The 26,680-nt window shown below is 33.6% G+C and overlaps 6 protein-coding genes across 8 annotated transcripts in view; 1 reads left to right on the top strand and 5 right to left on the bottom strand.

Moving 5' to 3' along the window:
* The window catches only part of Src64b (Src oncogene at 64B), an 85,162-nt gene extending 78,864 nt beyond the window's left edge, over nt 1–6,298 (bottom strand). Inside the window, exon 1 of the mRNA XM_064069643.1 lies at nt 6,106–6,298. The gene's annotated coding sequence lies outside the window, so the exon portion shown is untranslated. The remainder of the gene's footprint in view (nt 1–6,105) is intronic.
* A 226-nt stretch (nt 6,299–6,524) lies between these two features.
* LOC135139423 (ATP synthase subunit d, mitochondrial-like) lies at nt 6,525–7,346 on the top strand. The gene is made up of 3 exons (XM_064069648.1): nt 6,525–6,733; nt 6,785–7,003; nt 7,054–7,346. Exons 1-3 carry the CDS (start codon nt 6,612–6,614, stop codon nt 7,235–7,237), a joined length of 525 nt encoding a protein of 174 aa, XP_063925718.1. The 5' UTR covers nt 6,525–6,611; the 3' UTR covers nt 7,238–7,346.
* A 744-nt stretch (nt 7,347–8,090) lies between these two features.
* On the bottom strand, nt 8,091–10,350 carry LOC135139372 (sodium-coupled monocarboxylate transporter 2-like). The gene is made up of 8 exons (XM_064069579.1): nt 9,960–10,350; nt 9,633–9,910; nt 9,363–9,585; nt 9,175–9,315; nt 8,911–9,129; nt 8,592–8,862; nt 8,373–8,536; nt 8,091–8,319 (listed from the first exon to the last, which is right to left on the bottom strand). The coding sequence occupies exons 1-8, from the start codon at nt 10,199–10,201 to the stop codon at nt 8,091–8,093; spliced, it is 1,767 nt and encodes a 588-aa protein (XP_063925649.1). The 5' UTR covers nt 10,202–10,350.
* LOC135139326 (sodium-coupled monocarboxylate transporter 1-like) lies at nt 10,203–14,647 on the bottom strand. Its single transcript, XM_064069528.1, has 9 exons — nt 14,457–14,647; nt 14,126–14,403; nt 13,854–14,076; nt 13,667–13,807; nt 13,401–13,619; nt 13,078–13,348; nt 12,809–13,029; nt 12,573–12,759; nt 10,203–10,269 (listed from the first exon to the last, which is right to left on the bottom strand). Exons 1-9 carry the CDS (start codon nt 14,639–14,641, stop codon nt 10,225–10,227), a joined length of 1,770 nt encoding a protein of 589 aa, XP_063925598.1. The 5' UTR covers nt 14,642–14,647; the 3' UTR covers nt 10,203–10,224.
* A 6,883-nt stretch (nt 14,648–21,530) lies between these two features.
* LOC135139371 (sodium-coupled monocarboxylate transporter 1-like) lies at nt 21,531–23,433 on the bottom strand. Its single transcript, XM_064069578.1, has 8 exons — nt 23,107–23,433; nt 22,835–23,057; nt 22,649–22,789; nt 22,383–22,601; nt 22,065–22,335; nt 21,784–22,016; nt 21,649–21,662; nt 21,531–21,577 (listed from the first exon to the last, which is right to left on the bottom strand). Exons 1-8 carry the CDS (start codon nt 23,360–23,362, stop codon nt 21,531–21,533), a joined length of 1,404 nt encoding a protein of 467 aa, XP_063925648.1. The 5' UTR covers nt 23,363–23,433.
* Nucleotides 23,434–23,621: 188 nt separating this feature from the next.
* LOC135139416 (sodium-coupled monocarboxylate transporter 1-like) lies at nt 23,622–26,680 on the bottom strand. 3 transcript variants are annotated; one of them, XR_010282153.1, is made up of 10 exons: nt 26,085–26,680; nt 25,791–26,011; nt 25,466–25,743; nt 25,194–25,416; nt 25,007–25,147; nt 24,741–24,959; nt 24,416–24,686; nt 24,135–24,367; nt 23,712–24,086; nt 23,622–23,655 (listed from the first exon to the last, which is right to left on the bottom strand). XR_010282153.1 is itself a non-coding variant. In XM_064069635.1 (9 exons), the coding sequence occupies exons 2-9, from the start codon at nt 25,994–25,996 to the stop codon at nt 23,867–23,869; spliced, it is 1,791 nt and encodes a 596-aa protein (XP_063925705.1). In that variant the 5' UTR covers nt 25,997–26,011; nt 26,085–26,680; the 3' UTR covers nt 23,706–23,866. The 3 variants fall into 3 exon arrangements, 1 of the variants encoding a protein (XP_063925705.1); XM_064069635.1 differs by lacking the exon at nt 23,622–23,655 and having other exon boundaries at nt 23,706–24,086; XR_010282154.1 differs by lacking the exon at nt 26,085–26,680 and having other exon boundaries at nt 25,466–25,814.

The raw sequence follows: 26,680 nt of genomic DNA, 5'->3' as shown, positions 1-26,680 counted from the left end.
GAGCAGCCGCCTATTATCGATAATACGTAAAGTATCAATTGTTAAATTTTACTGCTATGAATGATTCGTATTTATGAGTTTTGCTCTTAATTGCATTCCCACCGTAATTGTGAAAACAATCTGGTGAGTTGCGAGTGAAAATAATAGCGGACTTTTAATCGACTGTTGCAAAGTCCTGTCTGACGCGGTATATTATATGTAATTTAGTGTGTGTTTATTTTAATCAGGATCAGCTTATTTCTAATACTTAATACTATTAAATATGACTACAAGCCTATTATTCGTTAATTTTTAAAATATGTAAACACATCGCACCTAACACATCTGATTACTCAAAGTATCATAGTTGATTAGACATGTTTTTTTATAAACCTGCTGAGCAGAACACAATGGGAATTTCGTTAGCCGGAGATGAACTTATGTCATATTAATAAAAATAACGACTTCCTGGTAAGCAAATCCTCAGAATTACGGCTCTTTCTGGTTAGTAATTGGTACTCGCATAGAAGTAAATTCTTGTTTTCATATTATTACTAATAAACATAAAATGTATGCGATACAAGCCTGGATTTGTTAATGGACTTTGACAGTCTTGAGGGGAAAATAAAAAATCACAACGTAAATAAAACCACGTCATCCTTTCTACCAAATACGCTTACATAAACCCTCATCTTACAAAAATCACCCACATCTATGAATACTCAAGTGAAGCGACCCCTTGCGTTTTTCCTATGCATTTCCCAAGCTCCGTCGTGCACAAGCTCGAATTTGCATAATCTCGACCTACAGTTCACCCAGAAAAATTATCGATTAATCATTCTTGCATTTAGAATGCCGTTCGCACATTTACCACATTCCATTAAGAGCTGATTGGAAGCCGAAGTCAATGACTTTCAAACGAATCTAATTCATTAAGGACCAAGCCTTCATAATTAAGTCACGATCGTCCGAAAAACGAGCAGCCAACACCTCGCAATAAAGCACCTGTTGAGGCAAGACTAGCGGAAAATCTTCAACACACACCCTTTCTGTTTCCTGTTCGCGGGGGTGGTAAGAATGGGGACAGAGGCGGCGATTCGGCTGGGGTGAAAAAGGCGGTCAAACGCCTACGATTTGTTGATAATTTGGTTGAGTGATAACGGGAAATTTGCATGAATGATGCTGTTTCGTTTGGACGAGTTGTGTGGATTTTAGGCTGAAATGAAATTAGTCGGTCTACTGGGAAGCAAAGCGAGCTACAAAAGTGTGCAATAGTCGTATTAAAGAAAGCAGAGTAACAGGTTAATTAGAAATAACATGAGCAATTAGCAACTTTGATAGTTTTATCGGTAGGACTGATTGCTGTCGTAGAAAATGTATAGAAACTATAATTTTTTTAAAATAATCTCTTTTTGTATTGGCACGATGCCACGGAAAATTATACCAGCTGAACATTTTCGCAGTGGTTAATAATAATAATTAAACCAATAGTAATGGAGATACTTTCCGAGCGACAGCCAAAGGAAGGTATTGTTAATAGAGCTATTTTCGTGAAAGTCTATTTTCATCTTTTTTGCCATTTTACAGCTCGTAAAACAGGCAAATGTGGATTTCCTGTTTTCGTTGATCTTAACTGTAACGTTTTATTAGACACATCATCTCTAGAACTATGAACCGATTCTTTTAAAATTAAAGGAAAACTGATTTTTCGTTAACCAAGTTTTAACCATCCTCTCAATAAAATTTTTACATAAATAAATAAATCTTAACGATTACTATAGAAAAACACGGTTCATCTAAACCCTTTAAATTTCGGAGTATAACTTTGGAATTTCTGTGCCCTGTATAAATCAACAGCTGTGAATTTACTCCCATCAAAAATTTTATGACGTCATTGCGAAAAATTTTGTTTTGCCTTCAGAAACGAGGAAATTTCGATACATAATTTCACAAATGCTTCACAGAACATAACCATATATTTTTTTTAGAAACCTCAACTACTAAATATTAAAATTACTAACCTCAACTACTAAATATTAAAACAATTAAAGACACTAAGATGACTTCATATATTAATGTTGGTGATTATAAATAAAGGAATTTCTGCATTCTTTGACCACAAGAACAAGGAATAATAAATAACAAATTTCTAAAACCAGCTTAAATTTGTACTGATTTTAACATTAATTGCCAAGCAATTTACATTTTATTTTAAAACAAGTGTTTTCAAGTCATTAAGATCCGGAACAATAATTAATCAAACACTTTACATTTCAAATAAAAGTAGTCCACAAACAGGAGATTTTTAACAGAATTGTAACCCGATTGTACCTGAAATTATTATTTTGCGTTTTCACAGACGAAAATGAGATGGCCAAGTCGATAACGAATTTGTTAAAAAAACCGTAATAATTACGTTTTCAAACATCAAGACCCACCATGAAGAAGAAAACGAAAATGACTTGATTTATTTTTAATATTCATTATAATTAAGGAATTGGAAACTAACAATTCGAGGCCAAACTGACTAGTTTAATCAACTCCCTAAAATTACAAAGTATTGTATGAAACATTAACAGGTTATTATGTTCATTCGCGCTCGAATTCTTTTTATAAATTCGTGCACGAACTGATAGATCCTATATTGTATTAAAAAAAGTTGAAATTATATTGGTATTAAGCACTTTTGATCAATACTTTGGAATTAATTGAATTTGTCGAAAATTATAAAAATTGGTCGACGATTACTATATTAAGTAGATTACAAATAGTAATAATGTTATATGTATTGCCAAATTTTCTGGAAAATCGGGTGAGTTTTTCTTGATTTAATCAATATAAGTACATATAAGCAATTCCAAATAAGGTGTCACTCATACATCGAAATATCAAAGAAAACAGTGGAATGTTAAGGCCTCGTTTACTATCGAGGACTCGATTTTGCATTGATACAAATGCATTATTCTATGAAACCATAAACTCAGAACTCGACGCGGAGACTTGCTTAATTTTTTTAATGAAAAATATTTCTTGGCATTTTGTAGTTGAAACGAATTTTTTTTGGATAAATAAAAAAATGATCCAAGATTACTTGCACCCCTTGAAGTACAGTACAAGAAGTTCAGCTTCTTGAAAAATTATAAAATTGAAATAAAGTAGAGATATGTATAGTACAGGTAAACAAGTTACAGTGTGAGGGAAAAAAATATATCGGAGATCGAACCTCAGACCCTTCAAAGGTGCTTGCCACTGAGCCAGTGCCCATGTTGCGTGAAGATCAAACAAATTTTTATTGTCGTTTTACCGTCTACACGATATTTCTAACATAGATATAAAATTTGACATCAACAATCGGTCCGGTAGTATAGAAGATTATTTGTCTAAGAAAAATCGAGACAGACGACAGACAGACGGAAACACGAGACCTACTTTTTCATACAATAGAGGTCATGAAACGTCGAGAAAACATGAAAGTATATAATAAAAAATTGAAAACGAACTACAGTCGAAACCAAATCCCTTTTTTACTTCTCAAGCGTAAGCTAAGACGGTCCGTAGCTCCTAGAATATGATAAAATAGGTCCTCCGTTTCCGTTTGCCTATCGCCTGCTGGCGACGTTATTTGACAAATAATCTCCATAATTATTGGACTGATTGTTTTTAAATCTTGGGCATATTTTAAGAATATCGTGTCCAGCAAAATTTCAGCTTAAAAAGTACAACAGCGATTGCTATGTAATTCTGTATAAACTTTAAATTTATCGTGAACATAATATTATCAAGTAAATCGCATTTGAAATATGCAAAATTTTCTATTTTCTTTCTTCATTAGTTCTTTTGGAATTGTTCTTACAGGTTGTCTGAAAAAAATTAATGAATTCAAACAATTAATTTTATTATTTAAGGCAAAAACACCGTACCTTATTTTTCTAAGATTCTGACAACCCAGTACTATAATTATATTGTATTTATCCATACTAAAAATCTGATGCCGTCATCATAAACCTTGTGCTTCAGAGGCAAGGAAAATTCCGTCTAAATAGTTTTAAACAAGTTTTTCTCAATATATTTGTTTTTCATTTATTATTATTAATGATCTTTATTGAAGAAAATTTATGAAATTAAAAAAAAAGTGATACATTTTAATTAATGTATGCCAAAAGATGAATAAGACGAAATACAAACAAAAATTTTCGACGACAATAGAAATATCTTTATTTTCACCTAAAAAAAAATCGTTACGGCTATAATATGCTTGGTTTATTAACGTTTTTAAATACTTTATAATTTTTATGGCTACTTTAACACGTACTTGAATTTTATTGCAGAATTCGGCAACACTTTTAATTTAACCTCTTTCTGGCTCAAATTGTCTCTCGCCAAGTTGAGAATTCTTTTTCATGCTTTGTATTTAATTTAGAGGAATGTAAATGTACAAAGAAGGCGAGGTCATAGTAATTTAATTTAGTAAAGTGAATTCGGCAAATTTTTGTATATTTTAAGTTGGAAATTAGTCTGAATCCGAGTCAGTCGGTAACATTTTCTGTAATTCTAAGTAATTTCAAATTTCTTCGAAAACGAAATCATATTGACGCATTTGCTATCAGTTAAAGAACGGTTGTTTACTATGAATCAGTCCAAACCTCAAAATGCGTTATATGATTACTGATGCAGTCGTCAATTCGTCAATGTTATTTTCTGAGAAGATCCGTATTTTCTGCTCATAATATTAAACCGAAAGTAACAAGTCGTTCACAAAAATTAAAAAATGTAGGGATCTTAGGACAGAACCCTGTGGAACTCTTTGACATAGTGAATGTGAAGTCCGACTGTGGACACTCAATTATTCATTACAGGGTAGAATAACCCGGCGCTGTTCGGGGTTTGACGACCTTCAAACTTCAGAGTCTGTTTTTTATCGTTTTATGAATGAGGGGCCAACGCTCCTAAATTTCTATGTTGTAAAACTTTATTACTGTACAAAGATAGTACGTCCACGGTATAATAAAATCGCTTAGAAAATAATCTTGAGAGATCATGACGTTCATCAAAATGTTGACACAATAAAAAAAAGCCACTGGTCAGAAGGCAAAATCACTACGAAAGTTCGTTCGAAACAAACTTCATCCACATTAAAATTACATAATCAGCAATGTTGTATAACACATAAATAAAATTTAAATAAGAGCCAAAGCTTGAGAACTGATTATGAATCCGACTTTATTATAAAAAATAATTAACTTCTATGCTATTAATTTAAACAATCTTAAAACTGAAATGACTTCATCTAGAAGCAGTGTATAAATGATTTGATTATGATAGCTTTATTTTAAAAACTGTACGTGTCTGCACTAGTGGTTTTTAAACCTATATATAAATGAATGTATTATTGTTATCTTCCGGGTGTTAATTTTGCGGTTTGCCCCCGTTTCGGGTTCACAACCCGGCGCCCATGTGCAAGAATGTCATTAAGATGCCACCGAAGCCCTAATTCGGCGCCTAGACCCATTTAAAAGACATTTTCATCTCACAGTCCGGGAAATTCGAAGCCGTCTCGGCGTCGACCCAATTCTGGCCGGAAAAGCGTCGATATTTCCTCGGTTTTCCGCGTTTCGACAAGTTCCTGCTTGTCTTTGGATGAACACGGATCCGCACTAATCCCGCGTCTCCCCTTACTTAGTCGAGCAGAAGAAGGGAAGTTGCGAATCTGCGGCTAAAAATAACACGGGGTGGCATCTACACGAAATGGGGCGCATCTATAAATTTTCGGCTTATTGGAACACGCACGGAAAGTCGAAGGGGTTGCTCGGAGTATTTATTAATTATGTAAATGAAACGGGAAAAAGAACGCGTGACTCATACCGTATGTAAAATCCCAGAAAATGGGATTCCAAATGGTGGTGAATGTGGAGATCATATCAATCAAAATAGTGTACACAATGGGGAAAAATTGCTGTGATGGAAATTGTCGGAAAGGAGCGGAGCGACCTGGAAATCGACTCGGAGTATAATAGGGCCAATTGAAACGCGTTCTTTATTCACGAGATCGATGTCTTTTGTGAAAATACCGCAAAATCAATCAATTTTCAAACAATGACATGACATGTTAACAACAAAAATACTGACCTTATTTACTACGTTACTAGGGAAAGGTTCTCGTTGATAATTGTTGACGGCGTTTGTCCGCAGCACTGGAAACTTAATTTTTCACAAAATTAAACGACGATCATACATCACATCACTTTAAAACTTATATTAATTCAAGAACATCAACACAAAACCTGTGTACATCACGGCCATTTTACCATGTCTGAGAAAACCTGACAGCTTTCAACCAAAAGAAAACAAACAGTCCCTAAACCCCCCCACCACTAGAAACTCGGGCCTCCCACAAACGTAAACAAATCTTACAAGTTACCCTCAAGAAACATCAACAAAATTCACCCTTAATTTGAAAAAAACAAAAATCCAAACAGGTTAATAACCACAAAAAACAGGGATCGAATATAACAATCTAGTAACATTGTAATCGTCCGGTTGGTACCTAGGTTTCCAACTGTCAAAAATTACATAACCAAAAACGTTCGACTTTTGTGGTGAGGTTGTGTCTTTTGGTCGACTTTTACGTAAAAATGGCTGCAAAAAGGATCACCCAAAGTGCGATTAACTGGGCCGCGCTCGCCGAAAGAGTGCCCCCACACCAAAAGAACCTATTTCAAGCCTTTAAAGCCAAATCCGATCAATATCTCCGCAGGTACACTTTACATAACTAGTGTAATTTCAGTCTTCTTATTCTGTGTTTCAGCGTACTCAAAAACCCAGAGAAGGCCCCAGAAATCAACTGGGCTTTCTACAAGTCGAAAGTTCCAGTTGCTGGAATGGTCGATGAATTCCAGAAGCAATACGGTGCGTTGAAAATCCCCTACCCACCAGATACAGTTAGCACTCAAATAGATGCTCAAGAAAAGGAATTGAAGGTGGAGATTGAGAAGTTTAAGCAAGAATCAAATGCAAGAATTGCTGAGTAAGTTTCATGGATCTGGTGGGGTTTGTTTGATGGTTTTTGTTTTAAAGGTTGAAGAAGGAGCTGGCGCATTTGTCGGCTTTGATACCGTTTGATCAGATGACTATGGAGGACTTCCGTGACGCATTCCCAGAACAGGCGCTAGATCCTATCAATAAACCTACTTTCTGGCCTCACGATCCTGAGGAGCAACTTGATCATGTAGTCAAGGATTCTGGTCATTCTGGACACTAATATTTTAATAGATTATGTGAAGAACAGTGTTAGAGTTTTGCTGTTGTAATAAATGACATCAGTGGAGATGTAGTTGAATTTGTATTGATCATTATATCTGTTTAGGATGCATTAATTTTTTTATAATGAAAATAAGAAGGAAGTTAAATAACATTCCATTGTTGCAAAGATTTAGTATTAAGTGTTTCTAGCGGTTCTAGTTGCACTAATTTTCGAAGCTGAGAATGATGTTAGGCAACCAAACATACATCTATGGCTACGGCAATTCAGTATACCTGAACACACTCTAAACAAATATATTTTTTTCAATTATAAAATAAATATAAATAATTGTTTAAAGTGCTAGGCCGTTTCGGGGCGAGGTAAGTTATAACTTTCGACCAATTTTTTACATATAAAATAAATTTTATTTTAGTGACTGAATTTTTTTTAATGTTGAAAAAATTTGGGATTATATTTTTTAATTATGTATATTGATTTCATGAACGTAGTGCAAGCTCAAATATTGATTTTGTGCTCTTGTTAAATATGGGTCAAGTGTAGATACTCTAAGATTGTCCAAAAAAAAACGTGTCCTCATTTTCCCGAGTAAGTATATCTCAACTGAAGTGTACGCTATTTTTAATTTAACTTCACACGTAAGGAGTGCTTTTAAAACTTAAAATTTGTGCAAATTGATAAACTTTTGAGAAATTAGTAGACACAGAAAAATAACTTTAACTAAAAAAAAAATAATACGCAACAAAAAACCATGTTTATTTTTTGTACAAAATAACATAATACTTATTATTAATTAAGACATGAGGACACATCAAAATGACATCAAACAAAAAAAAAAATAAATAAATAAAAATCAACATTGTTTCGTCATGGAAATATTACTACAGTCTTTTATTTCGTTCTGTAGAAGTGTGTATCCTAATGGGCTGATAAGTTTTCTGTCTACGAACTTCTCATTATTTCTCCTTGTTGCAGTACTAATTACTAAACCAAAAAATAAAGTAATAACAGTACCCATTAAACAATAATAATAAAATGATATCCTAAAAATAAAAGACAGTTCGGTTGACGGAGACAAAATTCTGAAAATTTTAAACGCGGGTAAAAATGGTCAAAGTTTGAAAAAATTACATACCTTGGTGTTGTAGTAACAGTAAATGTATCATTTAAGGCATTGCAATATTTGGTTGATGTTGGTTTAGAGACATAATTTAATAACCCCAGCATTTGATAATATTGTGCAGGAAAAATGATACAGGCAATTGTAATAAAACCACAGAGACCTCCATAAAAAGCCCCCTGTTACAAGGTTTAGACACATATTTTGCTAAATTCTAGCAACAACACAACTTACTTTAGCATTAAAACCAGGGTAAAATATTCCCATTGTGAACATCCCCAAAATGGCACCAGTTGTAACACCACTTAAACTATAGCCCAAAGAAAACAGACCTCCCATATGTTCAACAAAGTAGACCATCAATGTACATATGAGCCCACAAATGATTACAAGAAGCTGCAAGATAGTTGTTGCTCTCTTATCACTAATTTTTTCGTTGGACAACTTGACAATAAAATCTTCATAAATTATCCCCGCTAGACAATTTAGATCTCCTGACAAAGTACTACAATTCTTTAACCTCCACAAAATCAAATTTACAAATTTGATTTACCTTAAAGACGCACTGAACACTCCAGCAATAAACAATCCAGGAAGTCCGGGAATGTTTTTAGACACATCCATGACGAAGTACGTAACAAGCTGGTTATCAGTTGTAATTTTCTGCGCTGAGAGAGGATCACACGCAGAATACTCTGCGTAAATTAGTAAACCAAGAAAAATCGTTATCGTCTTGATGATGATCGTTCCAACTCCGAAATAAATGACCGTCCTGTTTGCTTTATTTAACAATCAACTTTGATACTTTGATACTTACAATACAGATTGTCTGAAGGTGGGTACTGCCAGAAATTTCTGCATACAGTTTTGAGAAATAGCAACGGTGGCCACTCTCTGTGTTGTCAAACCAACTGCAAGCGACCAAAACGTATCACGTTTCGTTGGATCCATATCAAAACTTTAAGTTTACAGTTTTAAAATACAAACACTTCTCTAAATACTTACTCGAAAATATCAAGTCTTTTGCTGTCGATGGCTTTTCTCCAAACAACCGAAAACCCTCCTGTGGATTGAAGACCCATCATACAAATTAAAGAAACAGCTAGAATGGCAATCATAAATTGAACAGCATCAGTCCAAATGACAGCTCGTAGACCTCCGATGGCTGAGTAGAATATACACAAACCGCAGATTGATGCTGCCATAAAATGAACGTTAACACCAGTTGCTGAAACATCTTATTTAACAAAAATCACACATAACGGTAAGACGAACCAGCGGAAAACGCAAGAGATGGAACATAGATTACAATAGGAAGATAAAGAATGTAAGATACGATCGACAAAAATGAAGCAAGGAGTCTTGTTCTTGAGTCAAATCTGCGTTCTAAGTACTCATAAACGCTGGTAATTCCTAAATTAAAAAATACAGGGAGGTAGACATAAATTGTCACCACTGTGAGAATGATTGTTGATATGGCACCCAGTAAATATGCCGCTCCATACCTATATACGTCGGCTGGTACAGACAAAAGAGTATTAGCTGATGTGTGACTGCAGATTTAACATTTAGTAATAGTTTTGATCAGTGTTCTTTGATTACCTTGCCACTAGTGAGATGACAACAGGGATAACATTCATGGTTCTACCACCCAACAAATATTCGCTAGTTGTGGACTGCTTCCGAGTAAAATAATTAAAGTAAATTCCCATGCATACATTGAAAACGAAGATAGTAATGAAGACTATAAATGCGTCGAACCATGAAAATGAGAGATTGTTGATTGTTGACTTTAGGGTAAAGGGTTGCACTGTGTCTTCGATAAACTGTGTAGAAATATTCATAATTGTCAAACGTATGGTAGCACTTAACTATACGAGTGTTTGTACGGAATGCAGTTTGTAAGACCTTGCTAAAAATGGAAATGTTTTTTTTTTACGATTTTAACGGCTCTATTGTTGTAATTAGGTCGACGGGTAAAACACGATGTATTTTTAAATTTAAGCAAGCAAAAAATGTTCGTATTGTCACTTCACTTTGTAGTGAAACACTGGTGTGTTATCGCTGTCGATACGCAAATGAATCACCAATTAAAATTCCAGGCGAATTTTTTTAAGGAAAATAAAAATTTGTGATAAGGAGAACGTCCAGTAGGCTCTAATTATAATTACAAAAATTAATAATTATTAATTATAATTATACATACAACATTTGTATACTTGTGAAATTTTTATTGATTTGCTTTACTTTCGGATATACTTGAAAGATCTTAAATATGCTTTATGTAAAATTGCGACCGTGGGAAATAAACATATATGTTATTATTACCATTGTTTTGTCAATGTAAAATATATCGCTTTCCATTTTTTATGATTTTCATATCTTTGTAACTTTATTTTGCCAAAAAATTTACGAGCGTAAAAATATGAATATGCGCTTTCTGCATTTATTGAAATGCAAAAAAACATATAAAATGATTTACAACTAGCGATAAAGTAATGCACAGAATTTATGCAAGCATTATAAGGAGTGTTGATTTTATTAAACGGACACCTTTAAAGTAACGCCACTTTTCTAATTTTTAATCTAAATTATTCTAGTTTTTATATATGAAAGCTTTAAGTTGTATCTATTAAATGCCATTTTTGTTTTCAAAATAACGTTATTTCTTTTTAAAATGAAGCGAATCGCCATTGGGGCAAGAAAATTATCTTTGCAAAAGTGATGCTACGAAAAATTTCCGTTGGGGGGACTGCCTAAAATAACTAAATGTTCAAAATCAGCAGTGTTCCAAATAATCAAAAAGTTTGGGGAGTTTAATACTTTAGAAGATTTGCTCAAATCCAGACCGAGAAAAGGCCCGCTTAACAAAAATATTGAGGAAAACATCATTAAACTGCTAAAATTAACGAAATGTATGTCTGTGCGGGAAATACCCAAGAAGCAAGGTGTTACCGTAGGTACTGTACAAAATATAAAGACTCGGAATAACATTAGAACATATTAAAGCAAAAATCCCAAAAAGAAGCGAAAAGCAGCGCATACAGTTTAAAAAAAAAAGCAGGAAGTTATAAACAATTTTGGTCACGAACAAAAATCGTTGTGTTTTGATGGACAACGAAACGAAGGTTAAAATGGACTGCAATACACTACCCGGCTCCCAGTTTTATAATGCAGTCGTAGGGGAAGATGTCCTCGATGACATGAAAACAAAAAAAATTGAAAAGTTTGGGAAGAAACTCTTAGTGTGGCAACCGATTTGTTCCTGTGGGCTAAAAAGTTTTTTTTTTTTTACGATTGCAACAATTGGGGGCGATGATTACAGGAAAGAATGTTTAAAAACGCGATTATCGCCTGTTTTGTAAACATCATAACCCTCCATTGTTTTGGCCAGATTTGGCTTCGGTTCACTACGCTGGTGCCACTCAGGAGATTCTTAATGCCAATAATGTACAGTTTTTAAAAAAGGAAGATAAACCACCCAACTGTCCTGAGCTTCGTCCACTTGAGCGATAATGGGCAAATATGAAAGCAGTGTTAAGAAAAGATGGCCGAACAACATCATGACTTGGAGAATTTTAAAAAATGTGGCCTCCTGCTACGAAGAAAATCACAAACAATCCTGTGCAAACAGTGATTCGCGGTATTCGCGCAACAGTTAGAAAATTTTATAGTTTCTGAATATAATTGATTAGAGAATAAGAATAATTATTTCATTTAACATTGTTAAACATTTTTATAACAAAAAAAATTAAATTAGCCCAAAGTACTCGAATTAGTAGCAATTTTTCAGTGTCCCCTTTATAAAATGAACATTCCTTATAAGCATTTTTTAATTTTTAAATATTTTTCTCGCAAAAGTGCAGGTTTAAGCATTTAAAGACTGCCTTTTGAGCATACTTTTTTCTTTTGTAGAATTAAACTTGCTAAAAATTTATCGTGTGTAATTTTTTGACGCCAAGATTATTCACTACATACTTAGTTATGCATTCTTGGCTTTTTTAGTGCGCCCAAGGACGATAAAATAGATCAGTTAGTATGCAAAGCATAAAAATATATATGACTCTCGTTTCAAAGTAATTATTTCCAATTGTTCTACTGACCAACTAAAACTTTATTTTGGAATATTATGTGTAACACGTGGATAACATTTTTAACATCCAAACTATTCCATTTATATTAACTATGATAATCATTACGCTTGAAGAGATTTACCATTTCTAGACGGTTTGATTTGTTTGGTCCAAAATTTTGGCAAAGTGGACTCAAAAATTTTTTATCAGGTAGACGATCACCTGTGCTGGAAACGTAACTAATTACCAGTCCCAAAGCTACTGTAACTATTGCACCAAGAAACGTGTGATAATAATGAGAAATGCGAAATATAAAGGGTGGCTTCCTGCTACAACAACATAGTTTGACCAACAGTTCTTACTTATGCGAAACCGTACTTCTCTGTCTGCATAGTGTGGTTCATAGAAGTACTGGACCGCTTAAAAGAAGTATTTAACCACTGCAATTCAAATTCTGTAGTTTGGTTTGAAACATCGCAATTTTCAACTGATAGAGGTTTTGACGGGTAGGCAAACGTTTTCTCTAAATTGTAAAATTTCAAAGGCATGCCGATACTTGCTGTGAAAATGAAACCACCAATAGCTCCATAAAACGCACCCTAAAAAATAAATACTGTCATACTGTTGAATTTAAACCGACACTTTACTTCAGAATTTGCTTTTGGAAACAGAACGCCTAAAGTGAACATGCCCATAGATGGTCCTTGTGATATTGCTGTAATACTAGTAGCCAACGGAATAATATCTCCCAAATGCTGCATTATCAAAACCAAACCTATGATCGCAATGCCACAAAGTGCGACAATCAATTTCAAAATTTTTGTCACACTTTTTTCTTTAATATTTTCATTTAAAAAGTTATACAAGAAATCTTTGTAGATTACGCTAGCTAAAGCGTTTAAACTTGAAGATATTGTACTAAAATGTAGTTGTTGATTATCAAAATAAACATCTACGTACCGTGTACTACCTCAATGAAGCACAAAATAAAGCCACTAAGAAACAACCCGAAACACCAGGTACATGTCCAGCTACATCCATAATATAATAAGGTACCATCTGTTCATGCCTTTGGATTTTCTTGCTTATAAAAGGATCACATTTTGCGTATTTTGCATACATGAGGAGACCAATGAAGACAACGAAAGTAGATACGATGCTTAAGCAAATAGCCACATAAATCACAGACCTGCAGTGGCATTTTCAACTATAGTCGGGACAATAATAACTACATACCAGACACTTTCACGAAACGTTGGTAAAGCTAAAAATTTCTGTAATCCAGATTGGGTCAGACTGATGTAGTTAGTAAAGTGGGCTGTATATCCAAAGAAATAAGTCCAAAAACTGTCTCGTTTTGTTGGATTCGGATCAAAACTGGAACAAAATTAAATACCTTGAAACAAGTTTTCCCAATACTTACTCAAATATATTAAGTCTGTCGCCTTTTAAAGCTTGTTCCCATATTGATACGAAACCTCCACTTGAAATAGTACCAACAATAGAAACGGTGAGCAGTGATACTATAATTACACCAAATTGAAAAAAGTCCGTCCAAACTACCGTTTTTAGTCCTCCGATTGCAGTGTAAAAGACACAGATAGCACATATTGCAGAAGATATTAAATGCACGTGAATTCCAGTGGCTAGAAACCAAATTAGTTAATACTGAAATACAAAAAAACTGAAACTTACACACTGAAAGTGCCAAAGATGGAGTATAAGCAACCACAGCGAGATAAATAAATTCACATAACAGATATAAAGAGGATGCTAACAACTTGGTCTTTTTATCGAATCTTCTTTCCAAGTACTCGTATGCACTTGTTAGTTGAAGGTTGAAAAATACAGGGAAGTAAATATAAACAGATAATATGACCAATAAGAACATGGAAATGCAACCAAGCCACTGAAACGCTCCATATTTGTAAACATCAGCAGGCATCGCCATCAGAGTTATTGCTGTAAAGTGTCTACACAAAGAGTTTTTTGCTTAAGGTTGTATAGTTTACGGAAATGGTTTTACCCGACAGCTACAGAGAGTGCAATGGGTAAGGCATTCATCTTTTTATTTCCTAGCAAGTATTCGTTTATAGTCTTTTGTTTGGTCCCTACGCATCCATAATAGATTCCAAATGAGGTACTGATAGTAAGCATGATTCCAAAAATGGTGTAATCGTACCATTCTAGAGTCTGCGTTCGAGAATTCATGGTGTTTTTCTCGTGATAAAAAATTATCTGAAAAATAGACTTAAATGGATTTTTTGTTTACTTAATTGTTATAAAAAGCGAGAGTACTTAAATTACGTACTTCTGTTTTCATGTAAGCTAAACAAACGTGAAGAACTAATGGTAATTTTCTTTTACGTAAGGTGCGTTACATTTACTGTTGCAAAATTTTTATACTTAAGTAAAATTCCTGTAGTTAGCGATAATACAGTGAAAACTTGACTCCTGTTTTAATTATATCGTTTAGTACTTAAATATTAATTACCTTCGTGTGGTGTGTTTGAGAAAGGTTTTGTATAGGTATTTTATATAGTTTAATTGCTCATAAAAATTACGCTACTAAGAGATAACGATAAGATACGCGGGCGTAGAAATCGGTGAAGTGTGAATTTGAATATATTTCGCTAATGTGGTAAAAGAGATTGATAATAATCAGTCAAAGGATCAATCTTAAAAAAAGCTACCGGGAGGTACTACTTACAGGATATATTTCACAGAAAACACTTGAATGTAACAAGAACAGCGGAGCTGGCCTGCACCGTGCACCACACAGCACAGAGATTCCGTTTTTCTCATACTTCCACCCTAACTTATTAGTCATCACTTCTACCAGACTATGTATGTAGTAGTTTAATACCTGTTCTGGAAGAGTAACAAAATTACAGGCCGACTCATGGTGAAGAAATTAGGGTGTCAAACCTATAACAACAAGACAATAAGGCATTCAAGATCAAAATTTTTGTCGCTTCTCATTCACTACAACAAAAGTAATTTTTTACTTCATTTTTATTTTTCTAGCGTAAGCTAATGAAGGACTATAACAGGGTTCATCGGACGAATGAATATTTTCGTGTTTTCTCGACGTTTCATGACCTAACCTAGAGTACAAAAAAGTACAAATAATTTCCGAGATTACCGGAGTGATTCTTGTCAAATTGTGTATGTTTGTTAAGAATATTGTGTCGATGGTTGAACGCTAACCAAAATTTGTTTAATCATATCTACCAACAATTTGTTGATGTCTCCTCACAATTTTTTTAGTAAACGACATTTAAATTTTATAATATAACATACTTCTCTAGTTGTGTTTTATGACTCCGCCTTGATTTTTTACACGAGGCATCAAGATTTTGGCAAAAAGAATTGAAATGGAATTCGAAAACACTAAAAAACGAAGAGAAAGAAGATACATGATAGAAGAAAACTTAAGCAAGTTTAGAGTAATGAAAGATTGACAAAAAATTGTATTACTTAAAGTGAAGATTAAATTATAATTTGGAAAGGACCATGAAGTTAAAATTATCTTATTCTCTATTTTACATCTAAAAGCATCTTCAATTTATTTTCGAGACGAAAATCTTATCGTGAATTATTTCCCCAAGAAAAACAAAAAAACCAACAACTAAACCCCCAACTAAAACAGAAAAAATAAACTGAAGATGTTTTAAGCTCAAGGCAACAATGCCGTCTTCAGTTTTCCTAGTTTTACTCTGCCCTTTCTTTTCTTTTGACAATCCAAACTGCTTTTGCAACTGTAAGCATTCGTTAATCGTATCCAAATACGGCGAATGTTTCTGAAAAAGAAAAGTTCCACTTCCTGGTAGTAGAGCTTGCTGCATCATGTAAAACTGTGATTCGTTTTTGCGCTTTTTCCAATAGACGATCAGTTTTTCGGCTTTGAAACTATTGATCAGAAAAGCTGCTGAAGTGTCTCGTGCTTCAAGTTGCGCTTGCCTTTCATACAGATCTATGGAAACAATTTGTTTTTGCAGATTGTAGTCACGAGGCATTAGGTCTACCATAACTTGTGTGGCACGGATTTGTATTTGACTGTCTCTTAGTTCTGGTATGGTTTTTATTTCAACGTATGTCGAAGAAGTCATCGACGTGCTGATTAGAAAGCTCTGGAATGCCGTTCGGAAAACAATACAGTTCCATATGAACACTGTTACATTCACTTTTAAAGAAAGTTTTCTTTTTTCTAGAAACGGGAACACACTTCCAATGACGACACCAAAGCTATATAAGAAAAATTTTACAAAATGGTTGGTGTTTTTTTGAGAAAAACTTGAAACCAGTGCGATTAGAACTAATATCACCGTAAATGTAGCCCACACTGATGGATAAAATATTGACATTACTGAAGTCTTTTTTAGGTGGTTGCGATCATATGGAATTAAAAGAGCAAATTCGTTTTTTTCGTGTGGGTAAGAGTATTCGATATTATTAGGAGTATATTTTTTTTGCCTGAGAAAGAACGTAGTGAAACTGAAGTCTGAATTATTACTTTGTACATCTTTTATCATTCCTACGTAATTCAGTTGACTGGGTGGTTCCACTATTGTAAAAGTAGCATTAACGTGATGCATTTGTTGCTATCAGGAAAATAGTAAAAAGTCAAATCAAGCATGATTTTCGTATTTACCAACTGAACTGTGAAGAAGAGATTATTAAAACTCCTAAACGCTTTTGGTCATATGTACAAGATAGGAAAGGACAGACTCCTGTCTCTGGACGAATTAGCTCCAATGGTCTAATTTATGATAAACCCAATCAAATTGTCAACGTTTTTGCCGAATACTTTTCGTCCGTCTATCAAAATAATGATATACCATCACCAGCTGAGGTATCAGTGGACAGTGACTCCATTTTACTCAATTCCATAAGCGAATCTGAAATTCTCAATGTAATAAAAAATTTGAAACCTAACTTATCTGCCGGTTTAGACAATATACCAGCAATGTTAATCAAAGATTGTTCTAACATATTTGCTGATCCTTTGAAATATATCTTTAATTTAAGTATAAAAAACTGTGTATTTCCTGACGTTTGGAAGATGTGCCGAATTTGTCCTATATATAAACACGGCAATAAAGATGAAGTCACTAATTATCGTCCAATCTCTATTCTTAATAATTTTGCCAAGATATTTGAGAAGGTTATTTATAATAAAATTTTCAAACTTGTTAATGGAAAGATAAGTCAATTTCAGCATGGCTTCATACCTGGAAGATCTACAGTTACTAATCTCACGTCTATCTCTCAATATTTGATGAACTCTTTAGATAAAAAGAAACAAGTCGATGTTATATATATGGACATGTCAAAAGCTTTTGACCGAATTAATCACAAATTACTGCTTGCGAAGTTATTACGTTTGGGGTTTTCTGAAAATTTAGAAAGACTTTTCGCTTCTTATTTACACAATCGCATTAATAAAGTAGTTGTCAATGGTTTTACCTCCAATGATATCTTACAAACATCTGGAGTACCTCAGGGTTCCCATTTAGGTCCGTTACTGTTTGTATTATTTGTTAATGACTTATTCTCATCTGTAAAAAACTGTGAATGCCTAATGTATGCTGATGACCTAAAGATATTTATTGAAATCTCTAATATCGAAGATTGCCTTCGCTTGCAAGAAGACGTAAACTCTGTAATTCAATGGTGTGACATTAACAGTCTTTGTCTTAACAAAGACAAATGTTTAGCGGTGACATATGGCAGATCTGTAAATAAACTCTCATATGAATACAATATTAATAACTTTGTGTTAAAAAGATCTGATTTAATTAAAGATCTAGGAATTAACTTTGACTCTGCATTAACTTTCCGCAATCATTTTGATGACATTGTAAAAAAAAGTCTCGCTACATTAGGGTTTGTCATACGTAATACAAAAACATTTACCAGTATCATGACCTTAAAAATTCTTTATTACAGTTTAATTCGATCACGCTTAGAATACGGCTCAGTGATATGGGACCCCTATTATCATGTTAGTATTTTAAAACTGGAAAATGTTCAACGTAGATTTATAAAATATCTACATTATAAAGAGTTTGGCAATTATCCTGTTCGTGGTACGTCTCAAGAGTTGTTGCTTTCTATCTATAATATTGAAGCTTTGTGTTTTAGGAGAACTAAAATGCTAATCAAATTCATATACGATTTAGTCCACAATAAGATTGATTGTATACACCTATTTTCACAAATCCGTTTTCATGTACCAAGACCTCAATCTAGGTATCCACTAACGTTTAGCATAGAACGTGTCAGAACTAATTTGGGCTCCAAAGCTCCGTTAACTAATATGCAACATAAGTTTAACACTCTTTGTCATAATTGTGACTTACACTTTGACAGTTTGAATAAAATATTAAAATATATTGATAATAATTTACGATATAAGATAACATAATTTAATTTTTCTTGTCATTGCCAGATTCCATATTAGTTAGTTATTTAACCTTAATGTAATGTTTACCATTTGCGCTGTTTAAATTTACATTGTTGTTCTTTGTGTTAATTATTAGTTTTTGTTTTAATTCTGTATATCCTCGAGCTGTATCTTATTTTACTTTACCTATATATTGTCCTATAAATGGATAAAGTCTGTTGGGCAATAAATTTATTTATTTATTTATTTATTAACCATCTCCATCACCAGCTGCAACGTCTCGTAGTCTTCCCCAGACCATTTACCATTTTCGTGTGCAATCAAGGGCCAGTCAGCCCATAGAGACACGCGTAGTTGCTGCCCATACAAATTTTTAACTTTGTTTGGGAAAAAATTTCTTCGTTTGTGGCTTAAATTCAACATTTCGTTTTTGAAAGGGTTGAACGAAAAAATTTGGAGAAAGTCAAACACAAACACAACTACGAAATTAATGATTCGGTTTAAAATTTCTGTTGTCTACGGAACTGCATATTATAAAGTGGTTATGGCTTCTTGAACTTCAAAACGTGTAACTGCGGATTTGATCGATCGTTTCGTGGACTCCAGTTATGTTACTTATAAAAATAAAAGTTTCTTTGCTTTTGATTACTTCGTTGTCTGTGTCGATAAAATTTTCGTCCACAATTATCGAAGGACAATTATTCTGCTTTAGAAAGTTGGTGAGAACATCCATGCTGCATTCCAAGTCGAAATTAATGTAACTGCACGATGTACGTTCAGAGTTTTTTGTAGACAGAATTGAATATTTTTGGAGCTGTTGCTGGAAAAAAGTTTTTCTTGATTCTTTAAATAAATTAGTACAGACCATATCTAAATATGTGACAGAGAAAATGAAGAAAAAGTGAAGCATTTTTCTCTGCTAAATGGTTATAAAGTGATGAGTGATGACAAAAATTAAGTCGCAGACATAGTAGTCAGAATATAGACTATATGGATGGGTTTACTAAATTTACGTAATATATAAAAATAATTATTATTGATTCGAGTTCGTCAATGTTTTAGTGTGAACAATTGTGGCGTAGAGTGAGTAAAAAGCCAATAAAGCTTCTGATTTATTCAAAACAACCTCACTTTTTTTATACAAAATTACATATTTACTTGCTTCTAAGCTAATGGTTATATTAGATATGAAAATATATTGCGTCCCAGTTTCTTGTGTTTTCTTTTGTTCTGCTACCGCTATCTTTATAAAGCTGATGACGGTGCTGTTGCGGTGGTAAACGTTGCGTCGTTTGATCTTAACCTCGTTATTGGTTGCATCTATAGAAAGTTGAAATTTAAAAATTATTGGTTAAATTTAGGGTTAAACAAATTATTAATTCACCTGTTTAGAGATGTGCATGGTATAAGTTTTCATATTCTCAGAATTTAGAAATGATTTATAGCTTGTTATTTAGTAAAAGTTACTTAGTTTTTAGCAGGGATCCCATTATGTTATTGATATTTTTTAAGTCACGTTGAATATGTTATGCTGTGGTATCTAAATCTATGTGTTTGTTTAGTAGAATTCATGTGGATGCATTATTTATCAAAGTGGTAGTGTAAAATGCTTGATATCTTTTTTGATTTAGTATTGTTACGAAAGAAACCCATACGCTGCCTCGGTACGACGCCTATGGGTTCTAGTATGTATGGCGATCATAAGTCATTGTCGGCGACGGCGGCCGACGAAAAACTTGGAAGCGGATGTCGCGACGGGTGTTCGAGAATAAGCCTAGAAGCTGTGACGGAGATCTTCGAGAAGCACCGCGCGGCTGTTTAAATGGGAACCACCGTCGGGAGCAGTTAATGTAGTTCATACAATGGGAGAAGTCTAGTCAAATCCATTCCAGTCGAGTCGGAATTATTCTGTACATAATCGCTATAGAGTTAGTCGTGTAATTTGGAGTTACTAAGAAATAAAACTGTTGATTTATGAAAGCTATAAAACTTTGTACAGGGTTCACTTAATAACTAATTTCATTTTTTCTCGACGTTTTATAGCTCCTAGAATATGAAAAAAATAGAAAGTAGGCGGCCATTTTACATCTATTCTTCTATTGACAACATCGTCATCAGACATGTATCTTGGATGGAATTTTGGATTAGCTTTAAAATTCGAAAATTTAGTAAATACAGAAACGGACAGCTGTATGATCTTGCAACCACTTTAAGGGTATCATAAACATGTTACATTACTAATCAAAATTTTTCTCTTCATCCTGCCTCCAAATCTGAACACGCCATCGCAAAATTATACTAGATCCTACCTAAAAGATAGTCATACTTTTGAATGATAAGTTTTCTATCTAAAATAAAGTAATAAGAATACCCATTAAACAATAACAATAAAATAATATTCTAAAAATAAAAGACGGTTCAGTTGACGACGACAAAATTCTAAAAATTTGAAACGCTGTGGGTGAAAATGTTCAATGTTTGAAAGAAAAAATTACAAACAAATTTTAGTTAGAGTTTTACTATCTACACGATATTCCTAATATATACACACAAAATTGATAACAATTCATTTCGAAATAAAATTTTATTTTAAATTATTGAAAGTATTTCATTACTTATTCATCCTATTTCTAACACAAACAACTTATAACTATGTTTTACACTAACATTGATTTTACTATTTATTATGCTTTACGAGATTTTGCATTTCTCTCTTATCTGACTTATCTGGTACAAACCTGTGAACAAATGGAGTCAAAAATCTTTTGTCAGTTATACTGTCACCCTTATTTGTAAAGTAACTGATTACCAGTCCCAACATTACTGTAACAAGTGCACCAAAAAAAGTATGGTACAAGTGCGTAATGCGAAACATAAAAGGTGGCAGTTTTCTACAAAAATATAATTAAAACAATAAAATATAGCTAAATTATTGTAAACCAACTTTTCTATTGGTTTACTTTTAGGGGCCAAATACGATGAAGAAGTACTAGAATGCACAAGAGAATTATTTAACTGTTGAAAATCAAATTCTGTCGTTTGATTTGAAACACTGCAACTTTCAACTGAGAGAGGTTTTGATGGGTAGGCAAACGTTTTCTCTAAATTGTAAAACTTTAAAGGTATGGCGATACTTGCTGTGAAAATGAAACCACCAATAGCTCCATAAAATGCACCCTAAAAAATAAATCTTGTCATTGAATGAAATTTAAATCGACATTTTACTTCAGCGTTTGCTTTTGGAAACAGAACGCCTAAGGTGAACATGCCCATGGAGGGTCCATGTGACATTGCTGCAATACTAGCAGCCAATGGAGCAATGTCTCCCAAATGCTGCATTATTGAAACCAAACCTATGATTGCAATGCCACAAAGTGCGACAATCAATTTCAAAATATTTGTCACAGTTTTTTCCTTAATATTTTTACTTAAAAATCTATACAAGAAATCTTTGTAAAATACGCCAGCTATAGCGTTTAAACTTGACGATATTGTACTGAAACGTAACGATTGGTTATCAAAATAAGCATCATTGGGTACTACCTCAATGAAGCACAAAATAAAGCCACCAAGAAACAACCTGAAATACCAGGTACATGTCCAGCTACATTCATAATATAATAAGGTACCATCTGTTCATGCCTTTGGATTTTTCTGCTGAGAAAAGGATCACATTTTGAATATTTTGCATACATCAGGAGACCAATGAAAACAATGAAAGTATATACGATGCTTAGACAAATACCCACATAAATCACAGACCTGCAGTACCACTTTCAACTATAGTCGCTACAATAATATCTACATACCACACACTTTCACGAAACGTTGGTAGAGCTAAAAATTTCTGTAATCCAGATTGGGTAAGACTGACGTAGTTAGTATAGTGGGCAGTAAATCCAAACAAATAACCCCAAAAACTGTCTCGTTTTGTTGGATTCGGATCCAAACTGGAACAAAATAAAATACTTTGACAATTTTTTTTCACTACTTACTCAAATATATTAAGTCTGTCGCCTTTTAAAGCTTGTTTCCATATTGATAAGAAACCTCCACTTGAAATACTACCAACAACAGATACTATTAGCAGCGTTACTATAATTACACCAAACTGAAAAAAATCCGTCCAAACCACTGTTTTCAATCCTCCGATTGCAGTATAAAACACACATATAGCACAAATTGTAGAAGATATTAAATGCACGTTAATTCCAGTAGCTACAAACTAAATTAGTCAATAGTGAAACGCGAAGAAACGAAAACTTACAGATTGAAAGTGCCAACGATGGTGTATAAGCAGCTACAGCGAGAAAAATAAGTTCGCACACCAGATACAATGTGGATGCTAAAAACTTGGTCTTTTTGTCGAATCTTCTTTCCAAGTACTCATATGCACTTGTTAGTTGAAGGTTGAAAAATACGGGGAAGTAAATATAAACAGATAATATAACCAATAAGAACATAGAAATACAAGCAAACCACTGGAACGCTCCATATTTATAAACATCAGCAGGCATTACCATTACAGTTACGGCTGTAAAATGTCTGCACAGAGAGTTTCTTTATTTAAGGTTTTGGTTAATTAGAATGATGTTACCCCACGGCTACAGAAAGTGCAATCGGCAATGCAGTCATCTTTTTATTTCCTAATAAGTAACCACTTATGGTTTTTTGTTTGGTTCCCCAGCATCCATAGTAGATTCCAGCTAAGGTACTGATAACAAGTATGATGCTAAAGACTGCGTAATCGTACCATTCGAGACTTCTTTCTGTACTATTTTGCAGAGTAGAGTTATTCATGGTGTTTCTTCTTTGTCTAAAGTACTACAGATATTTAAATACGATGGATATTACAGTACTTCCTTAGCTTACGGTCGGAAAATCAAATTTCATAATGTTTCGCCCAATTTTTTATTCTTGCTTCTGTCTGGTAGGGTACAAGTTTTTCTAATAGTGGTTATCATTTCTAAATAGAATTTTATTTTAAATTATTGGAAGTATTTGATTACTTATTCATCCTATTTTTATTATTTATTACGAGTATGCTTTACGAGATTTTGCATTTCTCGCTTATCTAACTTGTGTGGTACAAACTTGTGAACAAATGGAGTCAAAAATGTTTTGTCAGTTATACTATCACCCTTATTTGTGAAGTAACTGATTACCAGTCCTAACATTACTGTAACAAGCGCACCAAGAAATGTGTGGTAAAAGTGCGAAATGCGAAACATAAAAGGTGGCAGTTTTCTACAAAAATATAATTAAAAAAATATAGGCAAATTATTGTGAACCTACTCCTCTGTTCGTTTTCTTTTACTAGCAAAATACGGTGAAGAAGTACTAGACTGTACAAGAGAATGATTTATGTGCTGAAATTCAAATTCTGCAGTTTGATTTGAAGCGCTGCAATTTTCAACTGAGAGAGATTTTGATGGGTAGGCAAACGTTTTCTCTAAATTGTAAAATTTCAAAGGCATGCCGATACTTGCTGTGAAAATGAAACCACCAATAGCTCCATAAAACGCACCCTAAAACATAAGCACTGTCATACTGCTGAATTTAAACCGACATTTTACTTCAGCATTTGCTTTTGGAAACAGAACGCCTAAAGTGAACATGCCCATAGATGGTCCTTGTGACATTGCTGCAATACTAGTAGCCAACGGAATAATGTCTCCCAAATGCTGCATTATTAAAACCAAACCTATGATCGCAATGCCACAAAGTGCTACAATCAATTTCAAAATATTTGTCACAGTTTTTTCCTTAATATTTTCATTTAAAAATTTATACAAGAAATCTTTGTAAATTACTCCAGCTATCCCATTTAAACTAGACGATATTGTACTGAAATTAATTGTTGGTTATCAAAATAAACGTCTACGTGGTATTGGGTCCTACCTCAATGAAGCACAAAATAAAGCCACTAAGAAAAAACCCGAAACACCGGGTACGTGTCCAGCTACATCCATAATATAATAAGGTAAGATCTGTTCATGCCTTTGGATTTTTTTTCTGGTAAAGGGATCACATTTTGAATATTGTGCATACATGAGAAGACCAATGAAGACAATGAAAGTATATACGATGCTTAGGGAAATAGCCACATAAATCACAGACCTGTAGTGGCAGTTTCAACTATAGTCGGGACAATAATAAGTACATACCACACACTTTCACGAAACGTTGGTAGAGCTAAAAATTTCTGTAATCCGGATTGGGTAAGACTGATGTAGTTAGTAAAATGAGCTGTATATCCAAAGAAATAAGTCCAGAAACTGTCTCGTTTCGTTGGATTTGGATCAAAACTAGAACAAAAAAAAAACACCTTGAAAACATTTTCTCAATACTTACTCAAATATATTAAGTCTGTCGCCTTTTAAAGCGTTCTCCCATACTGATATGAAACCTCCACTTGAAATAGTACCAATAATAGACACTGTGAGCATTGATACTATAATTACACCAAATTGGAAAAGATCTGTCCAAACCACTGTTTGTAGTCCTCCGATTGCAGTATAAAAAACACATATAGCACATGTTGTAGAAGATATTAAATGAACGTGAATTCCAGTGGCTACAGACTAAATAAGTCAAAATTGAAATGCAGAGAAACGAAAACTTACAGGTTGATAGTGCCAACGACGGTGTATAAACAGCCACAGCGAGAAAAATAAATTCACATAACAGATATAAAATGGAAGCTAATAACTTGGTCTTTTTATCGAATCTTCTTTCCAAGTACTCGTATGCACTTGTTAGTTGAAGGTTGAAAAACACGGGGAAGTAAATATAAACAGATAATATAACCAATAAGACCATGGAAATGCAACCAAGCCACTGGAACGCTCCATATTTGTAAACATCAGCAGGTGCCACCATTAGAGTTATGGCTGAAAAGTGTCTGCACAAAGTTTTTTTTATAACTAAGGTTTAACAGAATAGTGTTACCCCACAGCTACAGAAAGTGCAATCGGTAATGCATTTATTCTCTTATTTCCTAATAAATATCCGCTTATAGTTTTTTGTTTCTTTCCTAAGCATCCATAGTAGATTCCAGCTGAGGTACTAACAGCAAACATGATGCTAAAGATTGTGTAATCGTACCATTCGAGAGTTATTCTCGTACTATTTTGCAGAGTCATTGAGCTATTCATGGTGTTTCTTCTGATCTAAAATAATGCAGATGTTTAATGTTTAAATACATTTATTGACTATTGTATAGAAGTTTTGTGTATTAATTACCAGGAGTATTTGAGAGATTATTATCGATTACATCTCAGTTATGCCTTGTGAACAATTGCAACAAATACGAGTACGATTATAAGAACTGATTAACTGAATTGAAAAGTATAAAACACCATACAACTGATTTCTAGAAGCTCTAATGTCGCCTTCTCTACGAAGTGCGCACAGAAGTAAAAATGGAAATATATTTTGTGATAAAAGGTACTAAATATGAATGGTGTACTAAAATGATAGCTTTATCGTGTTTAAAGGCCTTTTAAGTTGGCATTGCGAGGAACGAAAAGATAACGTAACACTTAACACTTCTTGGAAAAATAAAAAAAAATTGTTATTTTTTCTTCTTTTTCTAACCCCTATATGACAAATGTATACCCCTTATAAAGAAGATAAAAGTATCGGTGCAACTATTATTATAAACAACTTAAAACCAAGAACGTACTGTTTAATTTGAGATATGGAATCAACGGAAACTGAGTCTCCAATACTAATAACTTGACAGAATCAAAAATCTATGAGTGGTTTTGCAGCTGAAAGCAGTCCAATAGTTACACTACTCTACAGAGTTTACTACAATATAGTCGTTTATTTTTGTG

The sequence above is a fragment of the Zophobas morio genome, unplaced genomic scaffold (genome assembly GCF_036711695.1).
Source record: "Zophobas morio isolate AGI-343-1 ecotype UQ-CSIRO unplaced genomic scaffold, CSIRO_AGI_Zmor_V1 ptg000031l, whole genome shotgun sequence".
NCBI classification, from domain to species: Eukaryota; Metazoa; Arthropoda; class Insecta; order Coleoptera; family Tenebrionidae; genus Zophobas; species Zophobas morio.
This window is presented reverse-complemented; position numbering and strand designations above follow the sequence as displayed.